Raw genomic sequence first — 21,399 nt, 5'->3', positions numbered from 1 at the left:
AGTGAATTTGTGGCTGATTTATATGAATTTGTATAAAGAGAGGAGAAATGAGAGTAAGGCAATGCTACTGATGTTGGTAGACAATGACAATGAAAACATGGTGAATCTAGCCTAGATTACATTCATACTACACATTATATACTACATATGCTATAAAATATATTGAGTGTACTTTTTTGGAATGCAGATTAACATATGTGATTTCAGATGCAGCCTATATAGTTCTACAGAATGATTCACTGTATAAGCAAATCCCCCACCACTATTGTCTCTAATGTCTCTATACTAAGCACTGTTGCACATCTACAACATCTCTCATTCTGGAGATCACTGTTTTTGATTATGTTACATCTATCTAGTTCAGAATTGCATGTTCCTGGTTTAACATTTGCACCAGGCGTCCCCAAGGCCTTTCTCAGCAGCCTCTGCTTCACTTTCCCCTAAGGAGTGGTGTCGCAGTGACATGCAATAGCTCATGAACACACACACACACACACACACTTGTGTAAATGTACACATCCAACCATTTCATTGTTCTTGCTATCTAAGACAAAGCTTCACATCTTCATCTACAGGGAAAGCACTGCTCTCCACTCCCGCTCTATCTCTGTATCCCATTTATAAACATCTGCTCCTGCCTGGTAGATTCTATCTGTTAGTGAGAACTCTTTCAGATGGACTAATCTAATCTAATCACGGTGCTGCAGTATCAATCTCCACAAGACTTCTGGCAACATAGCAGTGCTCACTCCATGTGCTCATTAGCTCATTAGTTGGCTACAAAAACAGTAACCTGTTTAAGTCTTTATAGTAATATTCAGTGAAATCTTGTTTCCAAACACTATGATATTTTTTTACTGCATTTCCTTAGAGAATGCGTATAATGCAGCAGGGTCAAACCCTTTAGTTGTGGTCAAGGTCACATGGTTCATACTTTATGAGCTTGTGTTAAAAATAGCTCACACAAAAGATAAAAATTGAGTCAAATTTACTCTCACTTATGGTGTTCCAAACCCATATGTATGAAAGCCTGTTTCTACCTTGGAGTAAAAAAAAAAGCAAGCGGTTTTCTGTGAAGGTACAAGACTTCCAGTTCATTAGCCGCTGTAGGGAAATAACGAGAAGGATAGCTGGAAGCGAATGACACTGGAAGCCAGATACATTCAATTTACAAATGGCCGTGCCCGCTCTTACTGGAAAAATAAGGTGGATATCTTACAGTTATGACTCTGTTACTTTTATTTATGACTTTATATATCCCAACTTCAATTTTGTATCTCACAATTCTGACCTTGCATCTCACTATGTGACTTTATATTTCACTGTTTCAACTGTATTTCTCAGAGTGCATGTGTTTCTTATTTCAAACTTCCTCTCATAAATTATTTTTTTATTTTTTACTCTGAGGTGGAAATAGGTTTCCATACATATGACTTTCTTTCATGGAAGACTAATTTTGTAGAATGTTTACAAAAAGATATCACCATAAAAGAAGTATTAGGTTATTAGAATTACCTAAAATTGAAGTAAAGCTGAAATAAAATACAATTATGAAATTAAAAAATCATAGAAATGTAGCATTGACAACTAAATGAAATAAGTTGAAGTTGAAGTATACTGAAATTACAAACAGGAAAAAAAAGAACCCTAAATTGCAACATAAAAAAAACTTTTTGTTTAAATGATGTGACTTCTTTCTTTCTTTCTTTCTTTCTTTCTTTCCTTCCTTCCTGGCTGGTATTCCTCTACAAAGGATGCTCTCCAAATCAACAGAGCCAAGCCTGAAATGGCTAATACCTGTTTATCTGACAACACTTTCATTATTCCTGCCTTCCTTCTCTGCAGAGGCCAGTGTTGGGGAGTAACTAGTTACATGTAACGGCGTTACGTAATTTAATTACAAAATTATAGTAACTGTAATTAGTTACAGTTACTAAGAAAAAATTAGTAATTAAATTACAGTTACTTATGAAATTTTTTACGATTACAAAGGGGATTACATTTGAATATTTACACACATCCAAATACAGATTTAACTGATTTCTTTCCCAAATTGCACTGACTATTCTGAGACATACCGCCCTAATAATTTCCGGGATGCGGAAATACAGTCTGGTTCGTAGAGTCATAAAAACGGAATGCCTAACGCGGACGGAATATGCCACATTTTGGATGACTAAATCAAAAGTAGGTCAGTACACTTGAATCAAAACATGACATGGACTAGTGTCTGTGAATATAAAGCCCCAGAAATGCAATATATGACTTGCACATTCTGCGTGTCTGTGGAAACCAGGCGCGGACTGGACACCGGGAGAACCGGGACAATTTCGGGGGCCTGGCAGCCGATTTTGCCCTCTATTTAATATCATTATTGTATAATTGCCTGCCGAATGTACTAAAGCAATCATTTGCGAATCCGCCATTTGATAATTAAATCTCTAATAAGTCATGAAGTGTTAGTCATGACTCGCGCGCTCTCCGCGCCTCCGCCAAACGGTTTGGATCAGACTCCGAGTAATCAATGCGAGAGAGAGAGAGAGAGAGAGAGAGAGAGAGAGAGAGAGAGAGAGAGAGAGAGAGAATACAGTGGACTGCTGGAGCAGAGAAGCAGAACTACTGTTCAGGGTTTCAGGTCAGTTTCATCTGTAAAGATGCTTTTTTGTCTTTGTTTTTTTATTTATTTAATCAAGCAGCAGCACGTTGCTCATCAGTCATCACTCAAAATACTATATAAAGGACATCATTATTATCTGTTGTAATGTTACAGTAGGAATTTATCTGAAAAAAAAATCAGATTTTTTTTATAGGTTTAGGGGGAGCTACGACAGACAACAACACAACCCTTACGAAAATTAACATTTTAATATTTAACTATAAATCCAGAGAAAATGGTTACTATTGTTTAACTGTGATAACCAAAAATTTAAAATTATTTTACAAATGTATTTATTTAAAAATAAATACAAATCCATTTGCAAAAAAAAAAAAAAAAAAAACATGGTTTTTTATAGGCTAATATTTTACTATTAATATATAACATATTTTACTTTTATATAGGCTAATAAAAGCATGGCAATTTTTTGTAAGGGAAAAACATGACTCGTGTACAGTATTAGGATTTTTCTATAAAGATATTGTATTGTAGAGTATTGTATTGTAAAGTATAGTTTTGTTCAATCTTGAGTATTAAAGTCATGAGAGAGATGGATAACAGGGCAAAATAAAGAGACTGAAGAGGAAAATGGAAGTGAAGGTGCAGTTCAGGAGACAACTTTTAATTATTTTGCATGTCCCCAAATCAAAGATTTAAACCTTTTTTATGTCAGGTCCATACAAAAAATAGTTTTGTCCATGAATTTGTTTGTATGAGTTTGAATTTTCCAGTCTGATTTTTTTTCCCAGTCCGCCCCTCCTGTAAATTAATGGCAAAGACATGGTTTCATTTACTACACATAGGCCTACTGAAGCTCGCAGTGTTTTCAACCTCTACTGCCTCAATATAGGAGTACACGAGCACATAAACATAATTTCTAGAACTGCTCTGTGTCACTTCATGTGCATTTTACTTATTTTGAGAAAACTATCATCATATACAGAGACAGCAGTTTCAAAAAAACACCAATGTTTCAGGAGTTTATTACACAGAATACGTCACATGCTTATTAGATAACTGTATTTAAGTTGATGTATATGCTTTTATTTATTATTCTTTAAATTTCACAAATTTAGAAAAGTAATCAAAAAGTACTCAAAAGTAATTAGTTACATTACTTTAATAAAGTAATTGAAAAAGTTACACTACTATTACATTTTAAACAGGGTAACTTGTAATCTGTAACCTATTACATTTCCAAAGTAACCTTCCCAACACTGGCAGAGGCTTTAGTCTGTGAGCCTCTCTTTAACAGTCTAACTCAATTAGGAAGAGAACATAAAACAGCATGATACTTCACACAAAATGATAACTCCAACCTGAAAGTATAAACAAGTATTTTTCATCTGGAAAGTAAAGAACTGTTTTTCAAAGCTATGATATCATTACATTACATGATAATAGCAAATCATTTTAAGGATTCGGTTAAAGGCAGATTTAAAAATGGTACACATGTATGTACTTATAATGAACTTGCTTGTAAAAGCAGTTACATACATCTAAAGGTAGGAGAGAAAAATGCAATATGGCATCCTTCACATCAAGTCTTATAAATGTTTAAAGACAAAGTATGCACTCAAACAGAGACCATCAAGCAGTCCCAATATCAGAGTTACAATGAATATGCTATGCTAGTTTGGAGTCATTAAGGTCTTTTATATTTTTGAAAGACGTCTCTTAAGATCACTAGGGCTGCATTTATTTGATCAAAAGTACAGTTAAAACACTAATATTGTTATATACTCTAATAATTTAAAATAACTATTTGCTATTTTTAAATATTTTTTAATGTAATTTATTTCCTTGATGGCAAAGCTGAATTATTTTCATTATTCCTCCAGACTTCAGTCACACGAGCCTTCAGAAAATGTTCTAATATGCTGATTTGCCATTCAAAAGACATTTTTCTTAATATCTTTGTGGAAACTGAGATACATTTTTTTCAGGATTCTAATGAAAAGTAATTACAAAAGTACAGCATTTATTTAAAAAAAACATTTTTTGTTACATTAAAGAAGGCTTTACTGTCACTTTTGATCAATTTCCTAATTCCTGCTCCCCCTTTTGTATAGTAATATATAAGAACGGTGCCTTTTGCCATACAAAAACTAATTTATTAATTATAATTTGTAGCCTGCGATGGCTGTATGTTACATAAACTGTAAAACAATATATATATTTTTCAAAGAGTGTTTTACAAGAAAATACTATTTCAGTTTTTTTATGTCACATTTAATTCAGTGTTTCTTGCTGTTTCTTTGTAGTCATTTGTGAAAAATTCTAGCAATTTCGAAATGAAAACTGTTTTGGACTCACTCCTACACTGATTTTATTTCAGTGTAGGTAAACAACCATATTGTGCTATATGTCTTTGTGTGCAGGATAAGGTGTATCACAGTCAGATACATCATCATCACTGGACTGTCAAGTCAGATCCTCCGGCTGAGCACCAGCTCTTGCACCAGCACTAGCACCTGCCTGAGGCTCCATGCACTGGGGAAAAGCACCCCAAACACTACCTGACAGGCTGCCCAGCCTAAGGCAGGAAGGTAATGCATGCCCTAAAATACAGGTTGAAAATAAGCAGGCAGTTCTATAAACTCTGTGCGCTTTACCATGGTAAGCAATCTCTGTTAGCTCGGTGTCAGGCCCCATTAGGAAAGGCCTAACAAGACAAGTGAGATAGAGAGGAGAGAGTATAAGATGCCATGGAAAGGGACAGTCCTTTCTTCGTCTTGTCTCCCAAAATAAAACATGGCCAAAACTCCGATATGGCCGTGAAGAATGCCCTCTCACATTACTTCCACAAGCTAATTTTTTGTGGAGTCCGAGATGTGTTTGAACACATCTTTACATCATGTCTCAAGGAAAGTGAAGGCTGCCATGTCGAATCACCAATCTGGATGGCTCCTGTCAAAAGCTGTTGATGTTCAAGGTGTGTATTTTCTCCTGCCTTCAGTTGAGATACAAATGTCTGGGAGGAAGAGAGGGTAAAACACACGCGCCAGACCCGACGTCCTTGTTCTGTCTTTTAACAGACTGTGATAATGAGTGTTCCATTTTTAAACTGTCGGGATCAAGGCGAAGCTCTCATCTTTTCTGAATGCAGTAAATCATTTAAGAGCCTCATGGACAAAGTATTCACTTCAGATGGTGTAGTTCAAATGAGCACATTCTGTATTTTAACTCACCTTCATTAAAGCAACTGGGAAGACTTCACTTCAGAGTGTCCAAAATGGTCCAGTGATGTTCATTATGTAAGTTTGCGACTATTATCATGCGAGCTACGCAGAGGCATCACTAGACCAGGGTTGAAGCGGCTGAATCCTTTCAGGGTAATTTTAGTATTATTATAATATTTTATGTTATAGTATTGTATTTATTTATATTTTTACTAGCTTTAATTTTAAGATTTAATTTTACAGTTTTTATTTTAGTTTTTATAGTTTTTAATAGTTTTTAAAAAAATTATTAGTTTTTAGCTTTAAAAATATTTCGATTTAGCTTTATTTTAGTTTTAGTAATTTTTAGTGCTTTAGTGTTTAGATAAGTCACATTTTATAATTTTTATATTTATAATATTATAGTGTCATATACTGGCAAATAAAACTAAATGCACAAATATTATAAATGCTATTAACATAAATTAAATGCATTTAAGTTCCCCTCACTCCACAACAAATCCTCTGAATTTAACTGTATTCAGAACAGAACAAGAATGAGAACTGTATGTATAAAACAAACACAAATTATAGTGGCATTCATTATAAACAACATTTATTTTAGACGACAAGCCTAAACAAACTAATTTATAGTGGAACTAAAACGTATGATTTATGGGAAATGTGCTATATGCTGTACATAAATTTGGGCTCACATAACTCTCTCATTCAACACAAATACAAATGTGTGTGTTTTGGGTGCTTGACATTAATTCCATTACATAAGTCACTTTGCAATATAAGTTGTAGCACATTTCAAATGGTTAAAAAAATATTTATATTTCAGAAAATGCAGTACTTTATTTCCAGGTAAGCTTTATAAGTTTCGGGGGGGGGGGGGGGGGGGGGGTTTACCTGATATTTAGATTTTGATTTTATTAAAGATTTATTTTTTAGTTAACGAAAAAGATTTTAAATGGTTTTAGTTTATATAGTATTTACCAATAACAACACTGTTCTGGATAACCCTGAATGTTAAAGGCACAAAGGTAAGAAAGTAAATTAACTTGACTCTACAGCCCTAAATGGTCAAAATAAAATGCGTTATTATTATTATATCAGCTGACATGCAGTTGTGTTTTACAGCTTCACTTGGTCTATTAAAAACAATGATATTCTTTAGAGAGATGTACTCAAGACCTTTGTAGTCCCTTAGCGGGAAAAAACACTATGCCAACCAATGAGTCAGAGTTGGGCAGCTTAACTGTTAGGTATCAGAACTAATGATTTTCTCTATTAACGGCCATTCAGTTGACAGTAATGTCACTTTTCTTATTGGTCTAGTGGTATATATATTACATTTTTTATTTACATGCATTTTTTGTCCTTGCAAAGTTTGGATTTCTAAAATATTTAAATTCTGTTTAAATGTATAGATGTGAATAATGTATCATAATAATGTACCAAAAAAATCAATTCTAAGTTTGAATAAAAACGTATTTTATATTCATAATTTATTTTGTGCTGAGGCAAGTGAAAATGTTGAAAAGGCAAGTAAAAATCTGAACAAGCAGTAGAAACAAATCCTTAGAGCCCTGAATATTTAAAGAATATATATTGTAGAATTGTTATTACAGACCTCCTTGTTTTGACCTTTATGTGCTTTATGTCAAGCAAGTTCCCTGAAGGTTGTAGGCATTTGACAAAGAGACGGATCATTTTCTACTTTCACCTCAGCTCACTTGACTCAAAGTTAATAAAATGGAAATGGTATGCAGGAAGTACTCTCCTCCACTGTACAAACACCATTCAGCAGTCAGGGAGACAAGCACAAACAGAACCCAGTGTCGTGCCTCCCTGTTTCCAAAGAGAGCTCACGTCACAGATGACCTTTCGCCGTATGGTTCGCCTCTTCTTCCGTTTATACATCATTAATCTCTCAATAGGCAGTGACACCGCAAACCTCAGCCGAAAGATTATTGTTTATTTTTTCTCATGCTGACTCCTAATTATCATCAGCTAATGACCGCGCCTTTCTCCATTTCAGATTTAATTAACACTCCAAAAAGAAAGAGAGGGCCAAATGTTTGGGTTAATCATCTGTATGACACAGTAAAGGGGTCAGACTTGGCCGGGATCTATTTTTATGATTCTAGAAATACTAAATATGAGCATACTGTGGTGATTATCCAGCAATGAGGTGAACTGTGATAAATAAATAAACATTTTGAGAAGATGTGACATATATAAAAATGGGTTCATGTGCCCTTTTCTGAACAACATTTCTAGTGTACGACAAAAACATTAAAGTGATTTTAAACTATTAAAGTGCAAGGTGGTGCAAAAGAGTTTTCAAAGCGTTACTCACACGCTGTCATAATTAATATAATGGACCCATGCATTTCTTATGTTGATAATGTTAACAAAAGAACATAGAGAATCACTCACTGCTTTTAACTAAGTAACTTCTTTAGCTTTAATGGATATTTGTGTATATAAGCAATATCTGAAGCTTATTTAAGTTATTTGTATCTTTTATCTACTGGCCTGTTTGAGGGCTTCGCCCCACTGAGGATGAAACCCTAGAACCGCCGCTGCTTTATAGTAGTAATAATATTAATAACTATTATTATTATTATTATTATTACTACTACTATTATTTTAAAGTCATATTGATATTTATTTCCCCCAACATATACAGTATATACTGTATATATATATATAATTATATTATGAAAAATTTTTATTTACATGAAAATATGTATATATAAAACAACTAACTTTCAGGTTAATCTCTGTAAATGTAGGGTTTTAATTAGTTACCACCATATTAAAGGAATAGTTTACTAAGAAATTAATATTCTGTCATTTACTCACCCTCATGTTTTTCCTGTGGATCACATGAGGAAATTTTGAAAATGTCAGTTTTTAAAGTTTTTTTTATACAACTTTTGCGAGTCTTTATTTTAAAAAAAATATATATATATATATATATTTTAGGTGAACTACCCCTTTAAGTGTATCACAGTCATTTTCTAAGCACTGCATATGTAATATATACAAAACTAACTTTATGCATATATGACATATAGCTCTTGCTAACATATCAATTTATATCCATACACAGTATGTCTTTAATTGTGATCACCAAGTTTCCCGCAAGGCTCCCATTACAATCCAGTTAGCCACATATGAAGGTCACTGGCTGTACACATAAGACCTGTTGAACAATCATTTAGAGCCTCTTAACTTCACTTAAGTCACTTACAGCTCTATTTTAGTAAATGCAGTGAGCTTTTCACATGCTAATGGTTGGCCACCTCCTGCCACAGACACCTACAAACATAGAAATGCTTAGAAATTATAATGTGAGGACACTTGCACTGAATCATCATTAAGAGTAGGTTTGCAATTGTGGGGATGAGAGATTTTCTCCACCACAGGTGGTGGGGGGTGGGTACGTACTAGCTCCATTTCTATCTGGCTGTGTGCGAAATCTCTGACTAAACGAGCTTTCAACTGATCGAGCTATTAAAATGGGCCAAAGAGCCGCACCGGCTCACTGCCCAGCCAGTAGCACTTTGTATGGTAAGTAGCCTCCTGTTTCTTGCCTGCGCTTCAGCCAATAGATATTTTTTGTGTGTTTCAAACCTTTATTTAATCTGAGCTGCTTCTACTCCTAGGCTGAGGATGTCACGCAGGTGGAAGGATAAAGGAAAAAGAGCTGCCATATTGTAGAGAACCTGGAGCAATCTGGGGTTAAGAGAGGGTATCGCAGAAGTGGGCAGAAAAAGAAATGGTCTCATTACGGCAAGCAGCTAGTGGGCCTCCTGCTGCTTCAAATCCACAGTCTCACCTGCCAAAAAAACAGGAGCCTTTTGGCCCGCAGAATCATCTCGTCTACATTTAACATCTCTATGTCTTGATCCTGTGGGGATTCGATGAAGCTCACAAGCAGCATTAGGGAGAGAAAGCATGAATTTGTCTTTCATCACATAAAAACCTGTGCTTTTCATATAGAGTGCCTTGAGCACACTGTGAAATGTGCAGTTATTACCTTAAGGTACTAACTCTACCTGACCTGACCCTTTAAAGGGATATTTCACCCAGAAATGAAAATTCTGTCATCATGACCTTAACCTCAAGTTGTTCCAAACCTGTACAAGTTTCTTTCTTCTGTTGAGCACAAAAGAAGATATTCTGAAGAATGCTGGTAACCAAACGGTTGACAGTAGCCATTGACTTCAACATTATGGAAAAAATACTATGGAAGTCAACAGCCACTGTCAACTGTCTATTTTTGTTGTGTTCAGCAGAATACAGAAACTTATGCAGGTTTGAAACAAGTGCATAAATGATGACAATTTTCATTTTTGGGTGAATTATCCCTTTAAATCTCTCTGTCTTCCTATCCCATGACTACGTATCTACCTGTCTATCTATCTGTGTACATATATAACTACCTACCTATCCACCTGTCTATCGGGTCTATGTCTAAAACATGTATGGCTATATCTATCTATCTATCTATCTATCTATCTATCTATCTATCTATCTATCTATCTATCTATCTTCTGTCTACCTACCTATCATCTGTCTATCGATCAATCTGTCTATCTTTCTATCTATCTATCTATCTATCTATCTATCTATCTATCTGTCTGTCTGTCTGTCTGTCTTTCTGTCTATCTGTCTGTCTGTCTGTCTGTCTGTCTGTCTGGCATCTCACTCCATCTCACACACTAAGATCATGGGTTTTTCATTCCCAAAGAATGCACAAACCAATAACAAGTATCAGCCAATTGCATAAATATAAAACTATAATATGCTAAATTCCCATATGGCATCTGAGACTAAATTAGCCACTTAATGCAGTTTTAATTGGAATTTTGTTGACCTATAGTCTGTCACCAGTCCAAACCCTGTGAGCAGTAAAAACCACACGTTATCTGATGCAGGCATACAGCTTTCCTGTAAAAACATCTTGCTGCTCACCATTATAATGCATTCAAGACCCTTTTCTGTACCCCGGGGCTGTAAGTATAGACCCCTACTGCTAGGAACGGCAGCCATAAACAGTCATAACTCCTTATAATTTTATGGTCTGTTAATGTGTGTTTGCATTGAGGAGGGGCTCAGTGCCACAGCTGATGCAGAATGTTTTAAGCACACAAACAAATCCCCCCTCTCTGTTTCTCCATCCCATCTTTTGCCTCAACTCAAACCCACACATTCCTTTGTAATGAGAAGAAAATGAGGAAGCAGTTCCCAGAGCAAGCTGGTTTGAAGCTGCAGGCTGAACATTAGTAAAAGTGTTATGACTCTGCTGTCATTCCTCAGAGGAAAAAATAACCGGATGGAGGATTTCTTTATTTTTTTCCCTTTCTTTTTCCTTTTTTAGGCAGTTACATAATAGCAGAATAGCAGACGCCAAAGTCATTGACAAAAATATGCAAATTAAAGTAGTTCTTGCTGATATTTGAATATATTTTAATTAAAATTGATGTGTGAGTGGGTAAGGGGTCGGGTTTTTGAAAATGTGCCAATACACTGACTTGTGTCAAAATATGTCAAAAACTGACTTGTGAGGACATATGAAGCGGTTTTTATTATTTGAAATGAGCAAAATCATGTTTTGGTTTCCATCGACTAATGTCAACTAGTTCCTTGAGTGTTATGTTTAAGGTATTGTTAATATCATTATCTTAATTAGAAAATTATTTAATCTGTAAGAGGGTCTTCGCTAAAAGTCTGTTTGAGATAGATAGTCTGAGTCTGAGCTAAAAGATACAGGCTTGAAAATATAAAGACATCGAAAGCCAAGATGTGAAGGCATTTTAAGTGGTCACAATCACAAACACCTAAAAAAAACACATCTGTGCTGCTCACCATTATTATGCATTCAAGACCCTTTTCTGTACCCCGGGGCTGTAAGCATAGACCCCTACTGCTAGGAACAGCAGCAATGAACATAATTTAGTCATAAGTCATAACTCCTTATCATTTTATTGTCTGTTATTGTGTGAAATGATTTTGGTTTAGATCTCATAATGTAACAAGTTTAAGTGAGGGTAACATTTAGGTGTAATGTATTGTAAGTATCATTGCTGTAATGTTAAAACCATTTGGTCTTTGAGGGGTTCTTACTTTAGATGTCTGTGTGTATATATATATGCATGTATGTGGGCAGGTCAAGAACAATCTAAATTACTACTCAAATAGACTTGTATCATCCAAAATAATTAGCTACAACTAATTAAACTAAGAAAGAGAAGGGAAAAAAAAACATTAGTCAAATTAAACGCACAACAAAAATATCCCAAACAACATTGTGACACGCACGACTTCCTAACAAAGGTAAAACAGCACCTCTCTGTGGACACACGAATGGTGATGTATCAAAATTCATGACGTGGATGTTTCTTGAATTATTCTGTACAAGATTTGTTTTCATAGACAGTAGAGTACAAATATATATATATATATATATACATATATATATATATATATATATATATATATATATATATATATATATATATATGTATGTATTTTTTATTTTTTTCAGCTTATATTCCACATATTGAGTTCTGATATAGAGAACAAAATTCCCGCATCTAGGCTATAGTTTTTTGGTGTGTGTGTGTGTGTGGCAGCATACAAGAGTTCACAAACACTCGTCCCATGGGAGCCTGTCGCCATGCACCACCTCTCTCATCTTAAAAAAAGAAACAAAAAGATTACCGTGTGTTTTACTAGTACCAGTTAAGCGCGTGCAGTAAGTAATCTATAGTTGTTGTCAGCTGCAGTGCGGCATCGCTTGTGTATTTTTAAGAATAATATGTGCTGTGTGTATTAATATTTCATCGGCGCAAAGTCAAATGCTTAAAGAGCCAGACGAACCTGGAACTAGCCTGGTTAAAATCCCACAAAGAGTTTCTGATATATAAACTCGGATGCGCGTGGAAGAGTCGCGCGCAATGAATAGAAATGTAACCTACTTTCAGCATCATGCATCTGCTTGAACTATACCAAAAACGCACTTATATAATTTAAAACGCTGGTCTTACCTCGCCGGAACATCCTGAAGGTGCGGTGATGATGCGCTGTACTTTATCCCACTGTGATAGTCAAAATAAGCGTCTCATCTTTAATAATCCGTGTCATAGGCTATGTGATAAAAGTTTGATCTTTTTTAAAGATCTGCAAACGATCCACGCCAATTCTTAACTAGCTACTGACCCCTTGTCTCAGGTCTCCATTACGATGGAAAACAACATCGCCGACATGGAAGTCTTACAATCCCCGAGTTTTTTAGAGCGAGATGGCTCCGAGAGATTTCAGACAAAAATGTTTCATATAAGCTTCAGTTAGCACTTATAAATGCCGCAAGAACCTTTCAGATGGTCATAACAATAGCATTTAAAGTTTTACAATATCAGACGATGCGACCACGAAGAAACCTTGTGGCATTATATACCACTCAAACGATGAGTCAAATGACTGTTCTGGTTAGAAACTGCGTTTGGACGCCAGAGATGCTCGGGTGGTTAACGGATGACAGGCGCCCGTGTCTCTTCAGGAGTCGGAAAGCTGGAGCATTACGGGAGGGATGTGTAGAGGAGGGTATTTGCGATGCCCAATTCGTGAGAGAGCTATTCTTTTGATTCGGATCTTTTCAATGATTCAATTGAATGGCTCACGAGCTTCGTAAAGATTCTAAAACAGTTTGATCACAATGAATAAGAATTGGTTTTGGTATAGACAATTAAACCAACCTCATTCTCGCCACCAAAGTGTTCTTAGTTCCCCAAAGTGTAAAAGGCCAGGAAGATAAAGGCACAACAGACACAAGATATGAGGTTACCTTAACTTCGTCTTTATTCTATTATATAAACAAGGATAGCTATAAATAGGCATACAATAGATGTGGTGTACCCCTTTCAGTCAGTAGAATATGGATTAAATATGTGTGTTATATAAAGCAAGATGTGTGTTATATATAAAATGGGTATTATCAGGAAATTCTGGACATATTGGGAATACATTCAGCAGAGGGGTAACTCAATTCTAAGTAAAGGACAGATCGAACCCAGTAACTATGGGTCCAGGGGGGCCCCACCATCTTTCACCATTTGAACCCAAGAAGAAATGTACTTATATGCGCATGTGTGTATTATCCTAGTGTAAGATAGAGAGAGGCAAAAGTACTGAGAGAGAACATAGAAGGGAGGAGGGAAAGCACAAGGGGAGAAAAGGGAGGGTATGAGAGGAAGAGGGAGCACATCATGCACACACACACAGACACACACGTTTGTTTTTGTGAAAAGTGGGGACATCCCATAGGCGTAATGGTTTTTATACTGTCCAAACTGTATCTTCTATGGCCCTACACCAACCCTAACCCTAACCCTCACAGGAAAATGTGTGCATTTTTACTTTCTCAAAAAAACTAATTCTGTATGGTTTATAATCGTTTTGAAAAATGGGGACATGGGTTATGTCCTCACAAGTCACCCTCTCCTTGTAATAATACCTGTGTCATACCCATGTCATTATACAGAGTTGTGTCCTGATATGTCACAAAAACATGCCCACACACACACACAGGCCAACTAAAGGAAAAATCTGACAGAGAGTTTAGAATATTCTAAAAATACCATTTCATTAGAAAGTGCAAAATAAATTTCAGTGCTTTTTTAATGAGCTAAATCATGATGAAACTTAGCTGTGAGACAGTGAATTACAATAAACACCATAATGAATCAAATTTAATAAACAGCAATGCGTCCCCACATATGGCTTTCTTGGTATGTTTTATAGCAGGAAATATAAGACAAGGGGATGACACTGAGCTTGTGATGAAGCAATAATGCTGTGACGTATAAAAGAATCTCTGAGAATTGTTTCTCTTGAAACATTCTTTAAAAAGAACAGTTGGAAAGAACCGATTAGCAGATTTGAGTCAGCATAGAGGCTACTAGTATACCAAATGAAAGATGGAGTGAGACCCTCTCCATCTCACTTTAATTCTAAAAATGTTTCCATCCTGCTTTCACTTAAGACAGACCTGCATTTACGAGGAAATCTAATTTCTAATCCCTGTCATGTATCCCTATATTTAAAGGACACACAGAAATAAATATTTATTATTATATTATTAATATCTAATTAGTATTGGTAAATAAAATACATTCATAGTGTATCATGATTAATATATTGTATTGTTTTATTTTTAGGATATGCATTTCTCTGGCTGTACCCAATAAATCTGCCATGACAGCAACATCAGTCCTTCTTCACTGTGCCAAGTGGCCACAATAAAAAGCCGTAAATCTCTGTGTCTGTATAAGGTGAGAGTGTTAATGTCCCTGTATGTCTCTGTGTTGGGCAAAGGGGGTTAATGTCCCTATCCAGCATCATCTGACACAAGCACCTGTCACATCTGGATCACACTATCCAGAAAGTAGTAGGGTCAATCACAATGCTTTAATCTGGAGTAAAGAGGATAATGTTCCCCCTTTCCTCCCTCCCTCTCCCTCAGGGGACCTGGTATAGGATGGACACTGATAAATATAAATTGTTCTACCTCCCCGGTGGTGTCTTCCTTTCTCCATTTTGGTTTATCTCTAACAGACAGAAAAGTGAGACTCCAGTTCAATCACGTTGTACATCGTAATACATTTAATTGGTTGATATATCATCAATAAATAAACATTACTTGCACTACCAGAATACAAAAGACAATTCTATTTAATATTTTTACATTAACAATGTAATCAATATTTTGTTTATTAAAGCCAAGTATGAATCTCATCAAATAAGTGTCATTTTTTAATTATTTGGTTCATCAGTCATCAAAGCTCTGTAAATATTGGTCACAGACACAAGGATTATTCACTAAAAACTCCCACAGATCATGTTTTCAGGCCATTTTAAGTCTCATTTTGATGTAACTAAGTGATTATAAGAGGGGGGATTTTTTAGTATGAACCAATCACAGCCTAACACAACCAATCAGATCCAATCATATCACGATAGAGGCATTGTCTCCTCTGATGTGATTTTTCCTCATTCATTCTAAATTACCCCCCCCCCCCCCCCCCCACCAAACTCACCTCACACTTAGGAGGGCCTGTTAAAACACAATGGGCTCAGGGGAGGCGAGAGAGAAGCGGACTCCCACTGTTACTTTACCTGCTAATGTCGCTGTTAGGAAAAATTTTCTTTAGAAAAACTAGTGATTTATACACTTTTTAATGTTATATTTTGTAATAGTGGTGTTGTTTTATTTTTGTACTGCAATCTTTTTCCCTGCATCCAATATTTTGAGACACTGCCTGCCTTGCCTACTCGGAGGAAAAGCCCCCGATATATTTATATAATCATGGTAATTTATAGTACTTCACTGGAAAACAGACACTTGAATTACAAGCATGTGACATGCATGAAAATACAAAACAACATTGCGTGAGAGGAGTAGTCATGCAGTCTGTGCCTGTCCTCCCAAAGGAACCTGTTCAACTGACACACAATATTGTTTGTCTCTGGGAGGTGCAGCAACACACCCGTTGTTTTAAAGTGCTGATGAAGACATTTGGAAACTGGTCACACACCAGGGCACTAAGAACTGTGAACTCAGTAGGGATGTCTGATGTTGATTTTCTTTCAGAGTCCAGTCTGTACCTTCACTTGTTTTGAAAACCTTGGAATATTGCTGAGTTTACCATCTGAATTTAAAAGCACTTTATTAGTTATTTGTTTGGTTGTTTGATTTGGTTGCCCTACTGTTATTGCTAATTCCTCATTAATGTTAGAGTTTACATTAAAACTTATCCCACACTATTTATTCTTCTTACATCGAAAGAGGCACCCAAGTCATAGGTGACCAAAATATCAGAGAGACTTGTGATTTGGCTCTTTTGACTTGTTAATTCAATGTTAATTCAAAAGTGTATTAATTTTTCTTTCTCTGTACTCTGAAAAAAAAGGTTGTATAGCTTTATAAGGCAATAAACATGACAAGTAAGGTAGATCCCATTCTTCCAATGGTTTAAGACTTAATCTCTCGCGAAAAAAAAAAATAATCTCATTTATTACTGTCAGTTAAAATGTAGCACAGTCTGAACCAGTGTTGTGAACAATGAGCTGTGTGCAGCCTTGAATCCGTTATCACGTCATGCCACATTTATTGGGAACCAAACTACTAATGTCATTTACTCTTAAAAGTTAGTCTCACAGTTCCTCGTTATACACAAAGAAGAATTAGGTTTGGACTCTAGAGGCATAAGGTTTGGATTCGGAGTCCAGGAATGTGTTCACTTTCATATTCATTGTATTACAGAGATTTGAGGAATTGTTAGAGATTTGGACAAGTCATAAATATTACTGGAATAAGCAATTCCTATAGGGCCAGTGTGCATAATGTTTGATGATTTATAGCATACTTGCAGTATAAGCTTTTTCAATTTTCTGAAGAAAATGGGATTGTTGCTTGCTGTTCTGTGAGGTTACTACATGGTTAATCATATTTTAAGCATATAATAATTATTGTCTTAAAAACCACAAAAAATTAGGCAAGAAAACATAATTATGTTGTTTTGAACTTGAAGTTGGTTAGCACTGCAGGCTGTGCTGTGAATATGACTTCCAGTCCTGGCAGATAAGTGATCAGCTTGATGGGTTTTTGACCTTTTGGTGACCTTTCGTTGACCATCCCACAAACTCCTGCCTCGTAATGAACGGTTTGTACTCTGCCTTCCTAATATCCAAGTCTGAAGCTTAGATCTCGACCTTTTCAACAGATGGGCTCTTGCCTTCAGTCTCCTTGCCAAATTATGCAATCCCTCCTTTCTGAGGAAAAAATATGAGTCATTCTGTGAACTTCAACGACTTGTGCACTTTTAGCGACAGCACATGTGTTGTGCAGTCCGTGGGAGTCCCACTCAACTCTGCCAAGGTTACAGGCATTGGTAACACACCACCCAACAGAAATGTCAGTCAATATGCATGTGCCATGTACACAGAGTATCCCTAAGAGTATGTGAGAGAGACTGATAGATAGATAGATAGATAGATAGATAGATAGATAGATAGATAGATAGATAGATAGATAGATAGATAGATAGATAGATAGATAGATAGATAGATAGACAGACAGACAGACAGACAGACAGACAGATAGATAGACAGATAGACAGATAGATAGATAGATAGTCAGTCATGTGGCCACATTTGTAAACACATCAGATACTTTCTCTCATACTGCAGTCACACACAAAAGCTCTGACACATGAGGAAGGTGCGAGAGCTCTCCCACCACTGATGGTGTGGATGCAGGAAGAGGTGAGAGATCAGTCCTAATTGCCAGGGAAAGAGGGATAATGAATATAGAGGGAGATGGAGCAGGCTGCTGACGACGCTGGTTTTTGTGACTCACGGGACATGGAGATTCTCTCTCCTGCTGAACTTTGAATGCTACCAGAGGGGCATGCCACATTATTAAGTACGAAGGGAAAAACAGAAAACACTTGAGCCATAAGCACATCTTGCTGCATTACTAAATAGCTTTTTGTTTTGCCATCTCATTTTAAATAAAGGTCAGTGTGATGTGAAACTTAGCAAATGCATTTAAATGTATTTCTTATTTCATGCTGCGTGTATTCCTGACAGATTTACGAATGTGATTACAGGATTGGAAATAGGAACAGAATTTAAAGGACTGGAGGTCAAATAGAATGGCAAAATTACAGTCAGTGCTTGTTGTATATGTTTAGATTTGTCTGTAGAACCTTGAATCATTGTGTCACAATTTAGTCCAACACTGTTCTTATCAGAAGAGGAGGGAGAGAGTAGAACATTCTTGTTATTTCAGAGACAGAACAGAAAGTGTGCGGTACCAGGCTGCATATTAATAAAACAAAGAGGTGGGAAAACAATTGCATTTTCTAGAGGTTTGTTTTTCAGGTATCACTCTACTGCAGCCAAGACTGTGTGTGCATACAAGCTGTTTTATTATGTAATGGATTAATACAGGAATGCTTTCTGAATTCATAATTTGTAATTTTACTATAAAGTTCAACTTATTGACATTAGGTTAACCATTTGGTATCATTACCTAACAGTAAATATTTTATATAATGTTCTAGGCTAATGTTAAATTCTTTATTAATATGCTTCAGTGTCTCAGGTTGTTGATGTATTATGAATTAACAATAGTAGGTAGCCTATATTTTAAATTAGTATTTACCTAGATTAAATACTATTAATGTAAAAGCTACAATATAATGCTTTAGTGGTTGAAACGTAAAACTACAAGTTAGTTGGTACTTTTTCACACAACTTTTCTGTGTTGGCCTTTGCATGAATCGTTGCGGCCAGGGTTGTGTATGTACATGTGGGGTGGCGTTATCAAAACTGGGGCGAGGTTTGTGAACCTGTGTGAACCTTTTCATTTTGTATGTTTCCAACAAAAAATGTTAGTAGTTTGCAGCAATTGAAGCTGTGTCTATAAAATCAACAATTGAAACAAAAGTCAACCATTTTTTTACTGAAAAGAGCATACTTTAGGTTGGAATGTAATTTTGAATGCGTCACTGCTGCCATGATAACCATATTTGGATTGCTAAGAGTGACATTTGAAATCCACATCTCTGAAAATTACATGAATTTAATAGTTTGTTTTTCCTCCAAATTCCAAACTCAAGTTTAAGCATTTTCTTCTCCCACTTCCAGTCGTCTATTCCACCTTAAGTTCCCCTTAAACACTGCATGTCAGGCACATCAAATTCTCCTGACATGTAACTCTGCACACGCAAACAAACTTTGGCCTGTCAAACTGGAAAAATATGCTTTGCTGCTGTATTACTTTCCTGTCATGTTCCAGTCTGTGTTGACCTGCCAGTTGCTCCTGCATCATCACTGGAGATGGTCCACCTGAATTATGCATTCAGCTTGACACACTGTCACCCTTACAAGTGCACACACACATAGAGTAGCTCTCCTAAAGCTGTGGTCATAATGAAAATGTGCCTATACATCTGTGATTTTATTGTAAACTAAAAATTTTAAATTAAAACTGAAAGTATAAAAATTAAAGCTAAGTCATACATTTTATAAATACTTTAATAGTATATAATAACTTAAAAAAAATATACAGAAGAGGATTAGGGCCAAGCAATAATAAAAAAAAAAATGAGTTTCGAAAAAAAAAAACTTGTTAAATTTCAAGAAAATAAAAGCCAAAATTAAATTTATATAAACTCATTACATTACGAGAAAAAAGTGGAAATATAATGCTGAGAATAAACACACTCGTGGAATGTTCATTTTACCTCGTTGGACAGTCAGCATCTACAGTGGTGCAGGTCTCATTTAAGATGCGAAAAAGTTCTCTCTCTTTCTTGCTTTGTGACCCTGTCACACATTCTTTCCATCCGTAGCATTCCTGGCCCTCAGGCGGTTGCACTGATACCGCGACCTTGTGTGAGTGTTTAGTCAGCTGGGTTGTTTGCTGGAAGCTCTGTGACCGTGTGAATTTCTGATTCACCCCACAGCCCACCATGTGTGTGAAGGGATGGCGGCCAGCTCACGACCCAAAACCCAACAGCAGGCACAGAGGGCTGGACTGAGAAGGATCGCGTGTCCCATTTCTCTGTCGCTTTTCGTCGGCACAAGCCCAGTTGACACACTTATCGCCATATGGGCCATGTAGAAGCTGAGCAGAAGTGCAGAAAAATAAGTGTCTGAACTCGGATTTGAATCATTACAGACTGGATGAGAAGGTTATTCAGTGATTTCTTACATCTCTTTGTCTTTATCAAGAAAATGTGTTCATTTGAAGACCCAGATTTGATCTATAACCACCATTATCAGCATTAGACAATATCTGAAAGACCCCATGACTTGAAATGAAAGATGAAAGACCCCATGAAAGACCCCTTGTTCCGAATTAACTGGATAAGGGTTGAGATGAATGAATTTGCAGATATAAAATTGTATTCATTTTTAACTTTAGGGTGTAGAAAGTGTGGAATTCAAACTACGTCATATATCCATGGTTGTCAAGACAGGAAGCCAGGGTCTTCAAAGAAAAACAGTAGTTGAGGGGGTGAATAAAAATGAGATATTTCTAAAACGTGAGCTGTTTTGTCTCATTTTGACACTTGTCTTGTCTTATTTTTAGTCATCTTGTGGCCCCCTCTGTAAGTTTGCTGAGGCCCCCTGTTGGATCCCCATTGAGAAATACTGATCTTCAGGCTTTTTGAGTTAAACAAATATATATATATACATACATATATGTATATATATACATACATATATATATATACATACATATATATATATATATATATATATATATATATATATATATATATATATATATATATATATATATATATATATATACATATATATATACATATATATATATATATATATATATATATCATTTGTATTTTTTCCATGAGGGAGCAGGGGCTAAATATATATTTATTATTTCATTTTTATTAAATAATATATTATATTTATATTTTATCAGTCTCATTTAAGATAAAATATATTATATTTTATAGATATAAA

General features: G+C 35.7%; 1 protein-coding gene across 1 annotated transcript in view; it reads right to left on the bottom strand.

Annotated features, from left to right (window-relative positions):
* Nucleotides 1-13,406, bottom strand: part of LOC132132797 (reticulon-4 receptor-like 1) — a 107,127-nt gene extending 93,721 nt beyond the window's left edge. Inside the window, exon 1 of the mRNA XM_059545329.1 lies at nucleotides 12,888-13,406. Within this exon, the coding sequence (XP_059401312.1) occupies nucleotides 12,888-12,900 (13 nt within the window). The 5' untranslated portion in view covers nucleotides 12,901-13,406. The remainder of the gene's footprint in view (nucleotides 1-12,887) is intronic.
* Between the last annotated feature and the right edge of the window lie 7,993 nt (nucleotides 13,407-21,399).

Source organism: Carassius carassius, chromosome 49 (genome assembly GCF_963082965.1).
Source record: "Carassius carassius chromosome 49, fCarCar2.1, whole genome shotgun sequence".
Lineage (NCBI taxonomy): Eukaryota > Metazoa > Chordata > Actinopteri > Cypriniformes > Cyprinidae > Carassius > Carassius carassius.
This window is presented reverse-complemented; position numbering and strand designations above follow the sequence as displayed.